General features: G+C 48.0%; 3 protein-coding genes across 6 annotated transcripts; all 3 read left to right on the top strand.

Annotated features, from left to right (window-relative positions):
• The first annotated feature begins 66 nt into the window (after positions 1 to 66).
• Positions 67 to 1620, top strand: LOC143007667 (MORC family CW-type zinc finger protein 3-like). Its single transcript, XM_076159088.1, has 3 exons — positions 67 to 964; positions 1074 to 1201; positions 1414 to 1620. The coding sequence occupies exons 1-3, from the start codon at positions 161 to 163 to the stop codon at positions 1583 to 1585; spliced, it is 1104 nt and encodes a 367-aa protein (XP_076015203.1). The 5' UTR covers positions 67 to 160; the 3' UTR covers positions 1586 to 1620.
• Positions 1621 to 2473: 853 nt separating this feature from the next.
• LOC143007708 (chromatin assembly factor 1 subunit B-like) lies at positions 2474 to 7648 on the top strand. Of its 2 annotated transcripts, none has more exons than XM_076159155.1 (14): positions 2474 to 2515; positions 2752 to 2899; positions 3430 to 3562; positions 3725 to 3845; positions 4011 to 4114; positions 4244 to 4340; positions 4445 to 4529; positions 4640 to 4733; positions 4833 to 4902; positions 5005 to 5096; positions 5198 to 5357; positions 5557 to 6129; positions 6474 to 6562; positions 6685 to 7648. In XM_076159155.1, the coding sequence occupies exons 2-14, from the start codon at positions 2774 to 2776 to the stop codon at positions 6777 to 6779; spliced, it is 1839 nt and encodes a 612-aa protein (XP_076015270.1). In that variant the 5' UTR covers positions 2474 to 2515; positions 2752 to 2773; the 3' UTR covers positions 6780 to 7648. The 2 variants fall into 2 exon arrangements, with proteins under 2 accessions (XP_076015270.1, XP_076015272.1); XM_076159157.1 differs by having other exon boundaries at positions 2502 to 2588.
• A 454-nt stretch (positions 7649 to 8102) lies between these two features.
• Positions 8103 to 14782, top strand: LOC143007702 (uncharacterized). 3 transcript variants are annotated; one of them, XM_076159145.1, is made up of 7 exons: positions 8103 to 9438; positions 9948 to 10018; positions 10206 to 10434; positions 10956 to 12850; positions 12969 to 13190; positions 13282 to 13387; positions 13767 to 14782. In XM_076159145.1, exons 1-6 carry the CDS (start codon positions 9093 to 9095, stop codon positions 13384 to 13386), a joined length of 2868 nt encoding a protein of 955 aa, XP_076015260.1. In that variant the 5' UTR covers positions 8103 to 9092; the 3' UTR covers position 13387; positions 13767 to 14782. The 3 variants fall into 3 exon arrangements, with proteins under 3 accessions (XP_076015260.1, XP_076015262.1, XP_076015261.1); XM_076159147.1 differs by having other exon boundaries at positions 10209 to 10434; XM_076159146.1 differs by lacking the exon at positions 13767 to 14782 and having other exon boundaries at positions 13282 to 13637.
• The last annotated feature ends 1873 nt before the right edge of the window (positions 14783 to 16655 follow it).

Raw genomic sequence — 16655 nt, forward strand, 5'->3', positions numbered from 1 at the left:
ATATGAGCGCATATTTGTCTCATCTTGCGCTTGACAACTGAAGAAGTGACATTTATATGCTGAAGAGGAAGCAAGACGAGCCACTACACCAAAGAAACCAGACTTTGACCCGACCAAGGTGAAGAACGATCGAGAGAGAGAGAGCGACTCTGAACCACTGATGGAGAGTTTGGGTGATGATGCTGCGGGTGTTGCCTCTGCAGCACTCCCATCTGGGCCATCCACTTCTGCAACCCAGACAGAAGTATCCAAAGTAAAGGATGAAGGAGAGGGTAAAGGGAAAAGGAAACAAATAGAGGTTAAACATCAAACTGAGAAGGAGAAGAGAACAGCGAGAAACGTGCCAAATGGAGATGGACATGCACAGAGTTTGAAGGTGGCCACCCAAGTCTTCAGTCTTGAACAGAGAGACGTCCAGCAGCAGGGCACTGGGGATACACAAACAGGAGGACAGCAGACATGGCTCATGGGAGTGGAACATGAGGAAGCTGCTGGACCTTCTTATACAGATGCCCAAACGTTTTCTTCATTACACTTCCCTGATATGAATGAGGTACAGAAGCAGCAAGACCAGCTCTTAGAGCTCATGCAGGCAACAGCCCAGGAGAGAGATTTGTTGAAAGATCAAGTGGTTCATCTTACTAAGCAGCTACACAACGTGCAGACCAGACTTCAGGAAATGTCTCAGACCAGTGTAAAAGTGTGCATGCATCAAGCCAGCCAGACAGAAAAAGCAGAAGAAACCCAACACTACAAAAGCCTGTTTGAGAAGGCCAAACGGAAGATTGATGAACTGATTAAGGAGAAAGAGGCTTTACTGTATGCTGCTGAGGCCAATCCCAGCGCTACTGCTAATGAGAAAAGGGAAATTAAACAGGAAGATAATGAGATTGCATTGCACGTTGACTGTCTGACCCGACAACTGAATCAAAGCAACCGGGAGCGGGATGAGTTACACTTACGGGTGAGACACGTTAAGACATGCTTTACTGCTGAAAAAGTGCATTGGAAATAGGTGCACTGGTTGTATCTTTGCTATTAACCCTTTTCTCTCCATTCTTTGCATAACCAAGTGTGAAGAGCTCAAGTTGAGCCGCTCAACTTCACGCACTGCACGTAATTCTCCAACGCAAGCAGTTCCACGAGAGGCAAGAGGGACAGGAGCCTTTGGCACAGCTTCAATCCCTGGTGCATCCAGAAGGTAGGTCTGATGGAAGATCAATCACACTGTTTGATTTATCATGTGTGATAAGGTCATTGATCAACTCAACACCCCAGCAGAGGTTTGTTTTCTCTCTCTCTCTCTCTCTCTCTCTCTCTCTCTCTCTCTCTCTCTCTCTCTCTCTCTCTCTCTCTCTCTCTCTCTCTCTCTCTCTCTCTCTCTCTCTCTCTCCCTCTCCTTGTCTGGCTCAGTCTGGTGCAGCTGAGACAGAATGTGGGACATCTTCTTTCTTATTTTGTGCCTGCTCTGGACCTGGACCAAGTGAATTATGAGTGTGACGTCATTGATGAGATCCTTGTACAGGTTCTTTCTGATGAGGAGTCCATTGTGTCAGGACTGAGGAGCGAAGCAAAGAAACAATGAAGGAATCGTCAGATGTAAATATTTGATTGACTCATTCCTTTTCATATTGAAAGGAAATCTGTTTAATGAGCATTCAGACAAAGCATAAATGATACAGTGTACTCAAAGCAAAATTGCATGTCTTGGTTTTCTCTTAAAGTTCTCAATAAAGTCTTAACACTTTAATCGCTGTGTCAATCACTTACTGTTTTAAATGTCACAGTATAGACATACTTTGTTTCAGTTGGTCTGCCAAAGTAATCTTCAAAAAACAAATGCATCCTGATGTGAAGTGAAGCTTCTTCCAGCTCGTATTCATTGCCAAGTTACCAAAGGAGGTGAGACAAAAGGTTAAAGGTTAAAAATGCTCTGGATTGAATACAAGGTACTTCTTTAAAGAGATTTGGTTGTTGGTAAAATATATGCCAGGAAGGTGAATTTCTAAGGCATATCAAGCAAAACTGAGAAAAAACACGTTTTGTTTGCTTTACTAGAGACACCTGTTATCTGTTATACATTGAATTTATGAGGATATTATTTCCTCAGAAGAACCTATTTTCATTATATTAACATATTAGCAAAAGCAATGAAAAGAGCCTGTGTATTCTCCCATTCGGTGTTACAGGTACAGGAACCTTTATCGGTTTTGCAATCGATCCAAATAGAGAAACCTCTACGGAAGTGACTTGTCATGCAGCATTTGGGCTTGATTATATATAAGAAGAAATATAAGACGCCCACGTGCTGTGTAACATCATAAAGCGTGCAGTTTGCGTTAGAATTGTTATTTTAGAAGCCTTGTTTTGATTCTGTTATTTCTGGACGTGACGCAACGAGATTACCGGTTTCTGCCTCTTCCGCGTTCCCGTCCAATCACAGCAGCTTCCTTAACCGGAAGTTTTGAGTGAATCGAACGCGGGAAATCACCGGAGTCGTCATAAAGAAGACAGGGTAAAGAACTGCACTCCTAAATATCACAATAAATAGAATGTGCTTGATTTTGCTGTCGCGTTCATAACGTAAGGTACTTAAGTGTCGTTCGAAGTTTAACATGTATGTTAAACTCTTACATTTATAACTGAACAGTTTACGTAAAAGTGGCGCGCTGTAACCCTTAATGCGGTATTTAAATGTGCATATATTCCTGTCACGTCGGTCTGGTTTAATGATTGTGTCTTGTTGCACAGGCAGGAGTTTGGCTATAACAGAATGAAGGTCGTAACGTGTGAGATTGCGTGGCACAACAAGGAGCCCGTCTACAGTCTGGACTTCCAGCACAGCGCGGATGGACGCGTTCGTCGCCTGGCCACAGCCGGAGTAGACACCACAGTCAGAGTGAGCACACGCAGAGCACGTCCCTCCTACTGTCCTTTCATATTCAGGCTAAGAAGGGTTGCTCTTGGGAAGTAAACCAACGACGAAACAGCTAAAGGGGAGAAAACTCTCTATATACATGTTTTGTCACCAGAGAAGCATGTTTATCACCAAACTGCACTTTGTTATGCTGATTAAAAGGTTTATCAGTAATTGTTGTTGTCAAAGCACCAGCATGTTGTTATAAATCCATCTCCTGGGCACTGCCTAGGTGCCCAGGAGATGGATTTATAACAACACATAACCCCAGAAAGTGATCCCGGGGGCCTCCTTTGGGCAGCCCCCTCACCCGCATCTCTCCATCACTGCATGTGCTGTAGCATGTATGCAGGTTCCACTTGTGCAAGTGTGTTTGTTTCGGGCCTGCATCTCTATATGTATATGTTCAATAATGTGGGACTGTAAGGGATTGTATTATTATTATTATTATTATGAGTGTCAACAGGGTGATGTAGATGAGTTATTGGCCGTTTGTCCTGATTTTGCTGCAGCTGTGGCGGGTTGAGATGGGCTCAGATGGGAAGGCTGCAGTGGACTTCCTGTCTAATCTAGCGAGGCACACCAAGGCTGTCAACGTGGTGCGGTTTTGCCCCAGTGGCGAGCTGCTTGCCTCTGGAGGAGACGGTATGTCACACACACATGAAGATCTCTTGTATTAAACGCCTAGGTCCAACTTTAAGTATACAAAAGTAATGCTATGCCCAAGATTAAATCACTTTAGCTGAGTGTGTGTGTGTGTGTGTGTGTGTGTGTGTGTGTGTGTGTGTGTGGTGTTATTGGGCACAGATGCTGCTATTTTGCTGTGGAAGCTGAATGACAGCAAGGAGCCGGAGCAGGTCCCACTGTTCCAGGAGGACGAAGATGCTCAGCACAACAAGGAGAGCTGGTCCGTCTTCAAGACACTCAGGTAGGCAAGAACAGAACACACACTTACTACCTACTTATTCCACTGAGAACCTGGAGGATCCCGTTTGTCACATCAGGCAGTTTTAAGCTCATTTTCATGTCTCTAAGTCTTTCACCATCTCTGCATCACACACTCAGACTGGTCCGTGTCTCCACTTGTTTGTAGGGGACATATCGAGGACGTGTATGACATCTGCTGGACCCGGGATGGGAATTCCATGGTGTCTGGATCTGTTGACAACACTGCCATCATGTGGGACGTCAACAAAGGTAAGCTGAGCCTTTTCTCTTCTATTTGGTTCCAGAGATACACAGTAGTTTGGTATTGTGTGATGAATATATCTGTAATAATATCATCATCATCTAACTTCAACTCCTTATCTGACTGTGTGTGTTTAGGACAGAAACTGTGTATGTTGAACGACCATAAGAGCTACGTGCAGGGTGTGACCTGGGACCCTCTGGGGCAGTACGTTGCCACCCTCAGCTGTGACAGGTAAGAAGAAGGACACACACTGTGGCGTACGTTTTCTCTCCAACTCTTGCTGTGTCTTGTACTGACTGTGTTGCTTTGTGGCGCTCTGCTCTCCTCCCTCTCAGAGTGATGCGTGTGTACAGCGCTCACACCAAGAAGAAGGCTTTCTGCGTCAGTAAGATGAGCTCTGGGCCGCACGGCGAGGGGGAGGTCAGTGTTGGCGTGACCTTAATGAGGTTTATTGGTACAGATTTTATGTCGCTTATGTGAAAGGAATGATTTAAACGCTGGTACTGCATTGCTTCTCTCTTACTCTACAGGTCAAGCAGTATAGGATGTTCCACGATGACAGTATGAGGTCATTCTTCCGGCGCCTCTCCTTCACACCTGATGGCTCGTTCCTGCTCGCTCCAGGTTTGTGGTATAAAAACAAACCCAACGTTTCTTATGTTGTTTTATTTCTCATCAGAATCGTATTGAGATGCTGTTCTTGTTTCCCTTTTCTTACCTCAGCGGGGTGCGTGGAGGCGGGCGAGAACGTTACGAATACCACCTTTATCTTTTCCAGGAAGAGCCTCAAGAGGTAACAGTGCAGTATTCATATTTAGACATTATCCCATAATGCATCTCTAATGCAGTAGTTAGTCGATGTTAATTATTCTGTCTTAATTATTCTGTCTTTTAGACCCATAGCCCACTTACCCTGTCCAGCCAAAGCCACACTAGCAGTGCGATGCTGCCCTGTCTACTTTGAACTGAGGACCAAGAAGGGAGAAGGTAAAGATTTATGCCCCATTAGTTTAGAGAAACCATTAGTATTCTTCATGCTGTCTTCTCTTGCGCATTTTCTTCATTTTCCCTCCAATTCCGTCCCACAGATGGTTCTATCCAAACTCTCCCTAACCTCTTCCAGCTGCCATACCGCATGGTGTTCGCAGTGGCATCTGAGGACTCCGTCTTCCTGTACGACACACAGCAGACCCTTCCCTTTGGCCTGGTGTCCAACATTCACTACCACACTCTCAGCGACCTGGCCTGGTAAACTATCGGTCCCTTTGCTTATTCTGAACTATTCTAAAACCAAAACTGTACGCAGGCGTAAATAAGAAGGTGAATGATGTTCAGTTCCTTTCTTCAGTGAGTCACTAAGCACAATAGCAGGGCCCCGGCTGTACATTTTAATACAATGTAACCATTACTTTTGTATTCTATCAATTGACTTGTGGTTCCTGTTTAGGTCTGGTGATGGTTCCTTCCTCGCCGTGTCTTCCACAGACGGCTATTGTTCCTTCCTCTCCTTCTCTCCCGGGGAGCTGGGCACCCCTCTGAAAGAGCCCCCCACCCTGGAGGTCATTGTCCCGTGCACTGGTCTCGAGAAAAAGGGTAAGAAGGCTTCAGTGGCTAAGAACCCGCCTGTCGCGCCCCAGCCGCCAAGTTCTGCCCCTGCCGCCACATCCCAAACCAGCCAGAGCAAAGACGCCCCGTCCACGACCCCCTCCACAGATGAGAAGAAGACCACCCCAAAAACCAAGCCTAAGCCTCAGCCCCGTAGGATCACCCTCAACACCCTGGAGGGCTGGGGGAAGCCCTCTCCCGCCAAAGCAGCCGTCCCAGCACCTTCGACCCCAACACCTGGGAGCACGAGTGCACCCTCCACTCCCAAACGGAACGCCCCCACCATCGCCTCCTCCTCTGCAGCCCAGCCACGCACCGCCCCGCTTACCCCCTCCACCCCTAAAATCATCAAAAGTGCCAGCACCCCTGGGCCAAGCACCCCAAAGCCCACCACACCCAAGGGACCCACCCCGAGGTAAATACAAGAGGAGTTATCATGTAACACTACACACAGTACATAGAAAAATATGTTTTTATGTCTGGATTGTGGTCATTTCTGGACACGATCATCATAATATGATGACTCTGCCCAGAGACAATGGAAGCTCTGTGTGTGTTTGGTTTATATTTGTGACTTGAAACATCTGCGTGCCTTGAATAACCTACACCAGCGAAGTAGAGTGTGTCCATGCAGAAGGGTTTATTTATTTTCAGGCTTTCTACCTTTTGTGTTCCATGATCTCTATCGTTAAACTGACTCGCGTGTAATCATTTTCATAACAAAGCCGCACACTTGTGCTTTTTTCTTGTCGTCTCCAGGCGAGTGTCATTGACTCCTGTCGCTCTGCGGTCTCCAGCCGGCAGCTCACTTCTCGCCACTCCCTCCTCCACCGAGAAGGCTAAACATGGTAAGACTTTTTGGCTGCACACACACGAAAATCCATATCATTATTAACCATCTATTCCTATAAGTTTCCAGACTTTCAAGTGCACTTGTACATCACGCAAATCTTTGATCATGTTTCTCTAGAACGTCCGTCCCCTCCGACCGATCCTGTGTGCCAGCCTCCTGAGCCTAAACGCCCCAAGACCAGCGACCCGCCTGCCAACAGCTCCCAGCAGTAGAGTTGAATGAGAATACTGTGGTGATATGATAATAGCCGTGTGTGTGTGCGCGTGTGTGTGTGTGTGTGCGTGTGTGTGTACAGCAGGGAGCGGCGTATTCAAACAGCTTCAGTGCAAGCGATTTAGTGATTGCTTGATACTGAAGTGTGTCTGTATTCGATAACTAGAAGATTTAACCTCACATTGTGCTTGGCTGTTATAAAACAACAAGCCTTTGCTGTTATTGCGTCTTATTTCTTGTATTTATGACTCTTCTTTATTTTGGTATGACTCATAAACAAGTAGCTGATAAAAAACTGTATTCTATTGTGATTAACCTTTTACATGCTGAAGTGCTCTTGTAAAAAAACTGTTCTTTTTCTAATTGTGTTGTATCGTATTTCTACTTCTCTTGACTACAAAAGAAACAAGTGGTCCACTGAATAGGAGGTTTTGAATAGGACCCTTCAGTCCCAATCTGAGGGACCGTATGTGATCAATTAATCCAATGTCTGCAGGGCTGATAGGTTTGGGTGTTTCGTTGCCACTGTCTGCTTGCAAGAGATGTTGATTCAACTCTTCACTTATGTAAGAGTGTAGGTTCAGTGGTGTTGTTGGATTGCGTCATTGAAACAACAGAAGACCATTTAAACCACTCTTCTATACAATGCAATACAATGACAGCTAACGAACAGTCCGAAATTACCATAGAGATGAACCATCACCTCCCAGACAACGCGGCAGCAGCAGTAGTTTAGATTCACAGAGTTGTTCCGCAGGTTTTGTATTGGAGGGGGTGGGGGGGATTCTACATCTGTACCTCTTCAATGGTATCTAGCTGCTTAAAATTCACATGTTCAAGAGGTATCTTCCTACTGTTGAATAAAGCATTTGTGAACAACATGACTGTGTGGTCGCTTTGAAGGCTGATGAGTTGATAACAGTTTGTTTCACAGATTTAATTAGAATTCACAGTGAATATTTGTATCAAAACAACAGATTTAAAGGCACTTAAGTTAGGCAGACATGAAACATCAGTGTGGCTATTTCAGTTTTTTGTGTAACAATAATTGAGACTAAATGAGATGATGAAAACAACAAATGTGTAAATTATTCAGCAGTGTAGATTATTATTCTTTTGTTATTTAGTAAAGATGCGGGGCCATTTCCAGAGGTTGAAGTAGATCCAGTGAGACAGGCAGCAGTTTGGCTGGAATAGTGTGCGAACAACCTACCTAGAGGCACGCGCAGGAACACCAGTTGAGTGGCAGTTCCGTCAACCAATCACATTTCGTCTCAGTTGGTCTCTTTAAAGCTTTTGCTTATGGGCTTTGTGCGGGGGCGGGCTGTATGGCAACTCGGCTTGGCGGCTGTTTAGCAACAAACAAGGTGACGAGTTTATTAATTGGATTGTTGATGATTTGACCGGCTCTGAGTCAACCAGAGCGACATGAAACACACCGCCTGCCAACCGCAGTGTGTTGACCCGCTTTTGAGGAGACCCGGCGGTGAATAGCGACACTACGGGCTGAGCGTAGAAGCAACCTCGCTTGTGTAGACCGTTGAAGTGGCGATGCTGGGCAGATAGCTGCGTCATCATGTTGCTTCCGACCGGAGTTGACGAAAAGAAGCCTCAAGTTAACGCCGGAGGTAAGGCTCCCCGTCGCCGTTCGGACTCGGAGGCCAGCCCCGGTGTGTGAAATAGATGGAGACACGGCTGATAAGCGACACCAGTTGCCATTGGAGCCCCCGTTACGCGGTTGCTATGGAACTCTGACTTTACATCAGTTGTTTGGCGTTATTGGCGCGTTTACCTCATCAACCCCCATCAAACATTCGCATTGATGTATCGTAAGACCTTGAATATCTTGTGAAATATGACCAAATGGGATTCCGAAGACAATCCGCAACGATAATAACCGACCTGTGATGTTATCGACAACTGTTTGATCGATGGGAGAAGTGACATTCATGATACTACAGCTAGCTACCATCCAGACCCTTAAAGACTCATTCTAGTTTAAAGTAACGTGGCCCTCTGTTGAGTAAACACGTTTGATAAGCCATAACGAGGGATGTTGCTGCTGAGTTAAACCGGGTCTGTGGTCATCAGATTAACGCTACCGGGTTGTCAAAGTGTGATCGTCACGACTCGTTAACTCGCCGGTGCTGTTTCCTGTCACCGTCTCCACATGGACTTTGTTTCGAGGCGGTGGGCAAGTTTCTCCACGCTGAGCTCATAAAAGGTCGAGTGTTTGTGTGTTTATTTACGAGGACGAGGCTGCGGGACAGTCCGAGCCCCGCCATCGTACCGATCCGGACGGGACGGCAGGAATGGCCTGTGATTTCAGACTCAAAAACGCTCCTCGTTTCGGGAAGGCAGAGACGTTTTGTCGGTCCGAACCGTGGTTAAACGGAGACCGAGAGAGAGTCGCGGGGATGGAACCGGTCGGGAGTTTCAAAGGGCGTGGGCCGATGATGTGCTCGTCCAACTTTGAGGTGATCGACGGGCTGATGTACCGTAAGAAGCTGGAGAAAGGCTTCATCAACTACCGGGAGGTTTTGGATGCAGACCGGAGGCGTGAGGCCGTCTCTACCTTCCACCACCGGCGGCCCGGCCTCCATCACCATTCCCTGGAGGAGACCTACAAATGCGTCGCTGAAAACTACTGGTGGGAAGGTAAGAACTTCACCGGCCTCCATCTTCTGACCTCATAGATCGTCATCATCTGACTTCATAGGTCATCACATGGGTTTCGGCCTCCATAATGCTTTAACATTGTGGCTCAGGTCCCTCACAGGTATCATTGGTTTTTGCCTCATTGTATTTTGCTAAGCACTCAAGCAGATAAACAGAATGTGGAGAAACCTGTCAAGGTAGGAGCAGATTAAATATGCAAATACAGGGTTGTTGATACTCCTGATGGGTCATGATCAGGGTCGACCAATCAGGAGCATCCATGACCCCGAGGGTGCCTCCACAAGCTTAAATACTGGGACACCCTCACTGCTCAGTCAGATCTGAAGAAGCTTCTCTTTTGAGCGGTTTTACTTTAAGTCTTCCCCGCTGAGACCAGTTGCCTGAGAATCATCTTTGCTTGGTTACTGACCATTGCTGACCGCTTTTCATTTTTGGTTCTGCCTTAACTTTTGCTTCACAGACTGATGTTGATCTAATTATCTCCACAGGAATGTACTTCCAGATTAGAGACTATGTCCGCGGCTGTCCGGAGTGCCAGAGCCAGCACAGGATAACAGAGGTAAAGTCCAGCTGATCTGTAAACTAACACCACCTCATGGCAAACAAACCGATTGCCCTTCTGTATTCAACATCTTAAACTTGCTGTTGCTACTACTGCTTCATTTTAATTGTACTGTCCAATAGCACTTTTATTCCTCTGTAATGACGACATTTTGTTTCACTGCCTCTCTGTCTTTGTCCCTCAGAAGCCAGGCGGCAGAGGCTGCGTCTCAAAGACAATAGCGTCACACGGTGCCGACGTTTTGCGGAAGTTGAGGAGCCAGCGGGAGGCAGGGCAGTTCTGTGACATCACTCTGAGGACAAACGGACAATCCTATTCAGCCCACAGAGCTGTGCTGGCAGCTGTGAGCGACCACTTCCAAGAGATCTTCACAGAGATGGACTCGAATGGGAAGGCGGACGTCGACCTCACAGGTGAGACCGGTTGGCCCCAGTGCTAGTAAAGTTATAACGGTCACTTAATGTACCTGTACCTGTGTGCACCCAGAAGTACTAACCACAATGAGAACTAGAGGCAGAAGTGGAAGTAAGAAAAGTAGTGGTGCCAGTCGGCTGTTTTGTTCCCTTCCCCCGTGCTCTTGTTTTCCTCCTAGTGGGAGGATTCAATAACAAAACACACGGTCATTACTGCCACCCTTGCATGCGGGTAAGGTGATGTGGAAATCCAAATTGCCCAGATTACTTTGTTTGTGTGTGACCAATCGGTTCACCTTTAGTGCCTGTCTGTCTCTCCATTTTGAAGTATAAGTTAGACTTCACCCTCTGCTTTCATTTACCTGTTTTGGATTGTTAAGATGAAGCTTTCCTTCATGTTTACACCTGTGATACTCCTGTTCTCTTCCAGCTGTCTCTCTGTGTCCATTATTTACGATGACGTTATTCATCTCAGGGTGATCTCATTCATCTCACACACTTGTTTTGTTCTTTTTCCCCAGGTTTCAGTGAGGAGAACCTTCTGTCCCTTCTTGATTTCTCCTACTCCTCCACTATGTGTGTTCGGCAGGAGGACCTCCCTGAAGTGATCACCCTGGCCCGTCACTTGGGTATGTGGCCCGCTGTGGAGGCCTGCACCGCTCTCCTGAAGGAGCAGAAGGAGTGTTCATGTTGCCCCAGGATGGAGTCTCCGGACCGGGGCTTCACCTCAGCCAGCGCCGGTCCTTACCACGAACTCCACCGACACCAGAAGGAGAGAAAAAGAAAGAGGGTGTCAGAAGAGGACAGCCTGAACGAGCGTTTTAGCATGAGGTTGGAATCTCCAGATCGGTTCTCAGATGACAGCCCCAGGCGTAGTTTGCGGCGAACGCCGACACGGCAACCCCAGGACCTAGGTGGCATTCCTCTGAGTCCCACACACAGGATGAAACTCATGGACTTCAAATCTCCCTCCCCTAAGAAGGCCATAGCCCTCCTGAGCTCCCCTACGCGCCCTCCCTCCTCTCCACGCCTCCTCCGCTCCAGTCCCGGGGCGGCACAGCAGGTGGAGATGTTGTTGCCGCGCCCAGAGAGCCCTCGCCGGAATAGAAAATCTCCATCTATCCCCCCGGTCTCCAGCACCTCCAGAACAATGGTCGACACCGTGTGTAGCCCAGTGAGGATAAAACAAGAAGTGGTGGATGTGGCAGACGACGAAGAGGATTACGAGCGAGCACAGGAAAAGTACAAGCTGATGAATGTTCTGGGCCTCCAGAGGACGGCCCTCCTCCCCCGACCAGAGGATCTGATTGGTTGGAGGCAGAAGAAACGGCTGAGGAAGCTGAAGGCCAACAACTATTCACTGACCAAGCGGAGGAAACCCCGTCCTTCATCCCCGGGACTGGCGTTCGGTGACCTGACACTGGCGCTTCCCCTCTGTGACCCTGTCAACACGTACCTCCTCAATCAGCAAGCCAAGACCAAGCCGGCGGGTCAACTCGGCAAGGCGGTGTTGGTAACAGCGAAGAAGACCAGGCCAGCTCCTCTACGGGTCCCTCCATGCGACAGGAGCATGAGAAGTCAAGGACCGCTGCCAGACATGTTCAGGCCCGCGTCCAGGGCAACCAGACGCTCCCCACGCAAGGGGACAGACAGCGGGCGCCTTCCTGTCCAGCTGCCTCCACGCCGTTGCACCAAAAGCCTGGTGAGGAACACGGTCAGGGTCAAAGACGAACCAGCTGACTTCTCTATCTCAGGTCCTCTTCCTCACCACACGCCTCTGCCTTCACTGTCACACGGCAGAAGTAAAGTCACCGCCAGGACGCCTCGGTACAACAACACCCGATCACAGACCAAGTCCAAGCTCAAGCAGGGCGTTGAGAAGGCAAAGAAGGCAGAGAGTCATGGGCTTAAGGACGTTAGACACACAGTGAAGGATAAAGAACCTGCTGAGGTCCAGATCTCAGACCACGCTCCTCCTCCGTCCATCTACAACCACCCTCTGTACAAAGTCATTAAAGAGGAGCCAGCCGACCCGGTGCCAGTAGCCGAACAGTTCCCCGACCCACCCGCCTCAGATTTGGGCAAGCGCCAGAGCAAGCCCCCCAACAAACTACTGGACTCCGGCTTCCTGTTCAGCTTCTGTCGGCCGGCCGGCGTGCCGGTGGTGGGAGTGAAGAAGGAGGAGGAAAGCGTGGACATCTGCCTCACCCGCTCCGTGTCCCAGGTGGGCGAGCAATTCGGGCCCGAGGAGCCCCGGCACAGGGCGCTTAGGACCAGAGGGGTGGCCGCCCCGCCGCCGGTGAAGAGGGAGAGGAAGGAGAGGAGCGTGAGCCAAAGCCGGGTTCAGAAACCCAGGACCAGCTCCAGGATCCTGGCCAAACCCACAGCCTCAAAGACCACACAAGCTGCGCCAAAGGTACAGACAGAGGGGGGCGGTGGAGATGAAGCTGTTGACATTTCTTGATCAGAAAGATTCTTTGTGCTTTATGTCGACATTCACACTGTGTCTTTCCTCCTCTTCTCTCTATCTACAGCAACAAGGTAAACTCATCCCGGTGAGTAGCAGGAGCTGCGTGTTGTTGGAGTCGATACGCCGGGCGAGGCTAAAGCAGCTCCGGGGTCCTCGCAGCCAAGCCCCCACCAAGGACCCCAAGACGGCCCACACCTGTCTGCAGTGCAACACCTCCTACAGGGACTGCGACGCTCTAATCACACACCGTCTCAGGCACATCGAGGGGAAACACTGGCCTTGTCCGGTAAGCGGCAGCCCTCAACACACCACCTCACCTTCATCCTCATCTGCTCATTATCCGCCGCAAAGCTAAACCTCCTCTCTCCCGTCACCAGCTCTGCAGCAAGACGTTCTTCCGACTGAGGAACGTACGGAACCACATTCGCACCCACGACCAGAAGTTGTACAAATGCAGAGCCTGCATCGCCGCCGCCTCCTGAGGTGGGTGAAGGTGACGCGCCTTCGCTAAAAAGACTCACAAAAGCTGCCAGAACCGAGCGGCCGACACGTTTAAAAGAAAGACAGACTTTGCAATTCATTACATATGAAAACAAGATGAACTGGAGGGAGACAAAAAGCTCCTACACACCTTTCAGACTCGTGAACCTTTCTTGTGCATGTGATGACATTTAATAGCTTTATGTATCTATAGGCTTCTGTAATTTAAAAACAAATAAATGAGAAAAAACAAGGAATTATCGTGCAAGTGTTTTGTTTTATTGTGCGCTTTTCACAGGATTTGTCTACACACTTAAGTTGACATTGTTGTGTGATGTCTTGGGTTAGTCTGTATCTTCAACATTGTTCTGTTTTCTTCCAGGGTGCAGGCTGTGAGTGTCTGAGAGCAGTTGAGCCAGGAGGAAGAGGAGGAGGGGGGCACAGGGTTGTGGGGTCAGCAGCCGCTTGTACACGCGAGACGTAACCGTGTCCTACAAGCACAACGGTGTGTAGAAAAGGAAACGAGTTACTGGATTGTAATAATTGCTGTCGTCAGTGTTTGCAAATGTTTTATTTAATTACCAAGGCTCCTGATCCTGTTTGCGTTTCCGTCGTCACACGGGTAAAAACTTGAACATAACTCTCAGGGGGTGGGGAACGCCACATCCACGGTTTAGACGTCACAGCTCTGTACAAAATGAAATTTAAAGTTATTGTGATAACTATTACTACTACTTATTGTTAGCGTTATTTTTCTATGTATGAACATTTTTGGAGTGCACTTATGGCTTTTGTTGTAAACCTAAGAGGCGGCGATGAAATTGAAGGCTGGAGGTCACGGACTACTTGAAGTGATGCTAATTTTAGGGGGGGTGGGGGGGTTGGGGTCTTTGGTCTTGGGGGATGGGGGGCAGTACTTGAAGTTGGAAGTCGCCAGACGAGTTTGGGTGTTTCAGTGGGTCTTTGTTCCTCGGTGATCTGGTCTTTAAGGTTGACTTGTCTCTCTCTCCCTACATATTGATATGCGTAAATCTCACTTACTACCCTATATGGACTGGGCGGGGGGTCGGGTCTTGACTACGGCGCTGCATGTGTGTTTGCAGGGTCCTTTGTAGTCCACTGTCTGTTTGTAAGGCGGGCCAATCCTCAAAAAAAAGGGAACTACGTTTCATTCTTAATGTGAATTTCTGAATAGTATTCCACCCAGATGTATCTTGGCAGATGTTTTATCAGTCCTCTCTCCTACTTTTAATCCACACACTTTTGTCTTCATGATCTACTTAAGAATCTTCCTCCTACTGAATCCATGCAATGTGTGCACATCAAGAGACATTTATGATGTTTCAGAAATTGAGCATTGTCTCATGTTATCTGTTAAAAGACTAAATAAATTTTTGCCTTTTATATCATGTTGTTTGTGTCTTATTTTAACAGTTTTATGTGGTTTTTATGTGAGTTCTCGGTTATCTAACGCTGTGGTTGAGGTAAATTAGAGAGGATCCTTCCACTGGAACAGTCATTTGTTTATATTCTGTGGTAGTAATCATTTCATAACACTAGGTGTCACCTTTTTCTAATGGTGCATGTCATTCTATGATGAGAGGAATGGCCTTCAGAATATTGGTGCATTCATATTCCCCTCACAGAGATGTTGTGATGATGATGATGACCCTGACTCGCTTGTGTGCGACTGCAGAATTCTAAATAGGAAGAAATGAAGATGAGGTTGAGTCGAGCGTTCCTTCACTGACTCATCTGGAGAAAAAAATGCTCTTTGTGCCACAACAGAAGAAAACAATAGAAACAGTTAATGGTACAACAGGAGCAATGCTTGAATACTTACTGTCAGCATGTTGATGGATAGAAACGATCACCGCTGCAGAGACAGAGGTGTTGCAAGTCACCTTAACGATGCAGGAGAGGTTTCTATAGAAGTCCTTTACAAGTGTAAACAAATGGTTGACGGCCAATATGAGGTCACTGCTGAGTCCTAAAGCTTCCTGATGGAGCCTTTCATGTTGGGGGGGGGGAAGCCTGCGGAGACGTGGCGGCTGCTGGGACACTGAAGATCAAAGCCACATACACAGATCCATCCAGGTTCTTAATCGCAGCACATGCAGATGATCTATTACATGCAAATCTTAGACTTGTGACGTTTTCATTTATCATTTATTACCAACAATAATAGGAGAAGACCATGTGTGTGTTCTTACTTGTTCTTTTCTTCACTCCCTTTCTGATGCAGGATCTGAGTTGACCCTGATCTCATTACAATCCCCTTTTGGCTCAACACACTTCCAAGTCCACCACACTGAGCAGTACATCCACCCAGCACTAGATGGCAGCCTACAGTAGTGGATGAGCTTCTCTCTAACAATGAGACTACAATGCAAAATGGTTCCAGCCACATCAGCCCTCAATCTCTAGAAACCTCGACATCCCCCCATTGTGGACGACCTCTCTGTGGCTCTGAGTCCGCCGCGTCTCTAAAAATACCCGACGTAGAAACACAACAACAACAACATTCGCAGCTCTTTTCATTAAACCGCCTCTGAAGCGTCTGGATGTTATTACACAAACAGCAATAATGGGGGGGGGGGGGGGGGGGGGGGGGTTGATGTTTGAGGTTCAAGTCTCAAAAGGTCAAATCTGAGTGACCCCTGCGATGAGCCCTGTGGTCTTACAGGGAGTATGAAGTAAGACACAGCTGAAGCCCTGCGTGCTCATAACAAAGCTCTGCCTTGATGATAATGGCTAAAAAGTATGTTAATGTCGACTCCGTACCTCCGTCCGCCTAAGCATCAGCTGCAGCTCATTATGGCGTATAACATTTCAGTGCCACCAGACTGCAGCATTATTCGGGGTCCTTGGGATACTTTTTCAAATTCATAACCAGCACTGCTTATTGGGTTACCCCCCGCACCCCAACCCCCCCATCCTACCAGCGCCTGCACATGTAGGCTTATGTGAGTTTAGGGAGCCGTGGAGAGTACGCCCAGGAACAGCTGACAATTTATGCTAGTGGGGCCCCCACATTCTCAGAGAGGGAGGAGGGAGGAGTGTGTGTGTGTGTGTGTGTGTGTGTGAGGGGGAGGTAGAGGGAGTACAGGAGAGAGGAGGGGGGATGGAGAGGGTGGAAAGGGTAAGGAGTGAGGATGGGTGGCAGCAAAAGCAGACGTGTGTTGTGTGTGTGGTGGGCGCAATAGGGGCGAGTGCATGGGGAGGTGAGAGAGGGAGAAGGGGAGAGAGAGAGAGAGAGACAGAGAGAGGG

The sequence above is a fragment of the Genypterus blacodes genome, unplaced genomic scaffold, assembly GCF_046128005.1.
Source record: "Genypterus blacodes isolate CSIRO-AG114 ecotype Tasmania unplaced genomic scaffold, CSIRO-AGI_Gbla_v1 ptg000093l_1, whole genome shotgun sequence".
Classification (NCBI taxonomy): domain Eukaryota; kingdom Metazoa; phylum Chordata; class Actinopteri; order Ophidiiformes; family Ophidiidae; genus Genypterus; species Genypterus blacodes.

Excerpts from the sequence above, each read along its gene's own strand:
- LOC143007667 (XM_076159088.1), top strand. The coding sequence starts at position 161 with ATGGAGAGTTTGGGTGATGATGCTGCGGGTGTTGCCTCTGCAGCACTC. Across the intron at positions 965-1,073 it reads GGGATGAGTTACACTTACGG|TGTGAAGAGCTCAAGTTGAG; the intron begins GTGAGACACGTT and ends TGCATAACCAAG. Across the intron at positions 1,202-1,413 it reads ATCCCTGGTGCATCCAGAAG|TCTGGTGCAGCTGAGACAGA; the intron begins GTAGGTCTGATG and ends TGTCTGGCTCAG.
- LOC143007708 (XM_076159155.1), top strand. The coding sequence starts at position 2,774 with ATGAAGGTCGTAACGTGTGAGATTGCGTGGCACAACAAGGAGCCCGTC. Across the intron at positions 2,900-3,429 it reads GAGTAGACACCACAGTCAGA|CTGTGGCGGGTTGAGATGGG; the intron begins GTGAGCACACGC and ends ATTTTGCTGCAG. Across the intron at positions 4,341-4,444 it reads GCCACCCTCAGCTGTGACAG|AGTGATGCGTGTGTACAGCG; the intron begins GTAAGAAGAAGG and ends CCTCCCTCTCAG.
- LOC143007702 (XM_076159145.1), top strand. The coding sequence starts at position 9,093 with ATGGCCTGTGATTTCAGACTCAAAAACGCTCCTCGTTTCGGGAAGGCA. Across the intron at positions 10,019-10,205 it reads GCCAGCACAGGATAACAGAG|AAGCCAGGCGGCAGAGGCTG; the intron begins GTAAAGTCCAGC and ends TTTGTCCCTCAG. Across the intron at positions 13,191-13,281 it reads GGAAACACTGGCCTTGTCCG|CTCTGCAGCAAGACGTTCTT; the intron begins GTAAGCGGCAGC and ends TCCCGTCACCAG.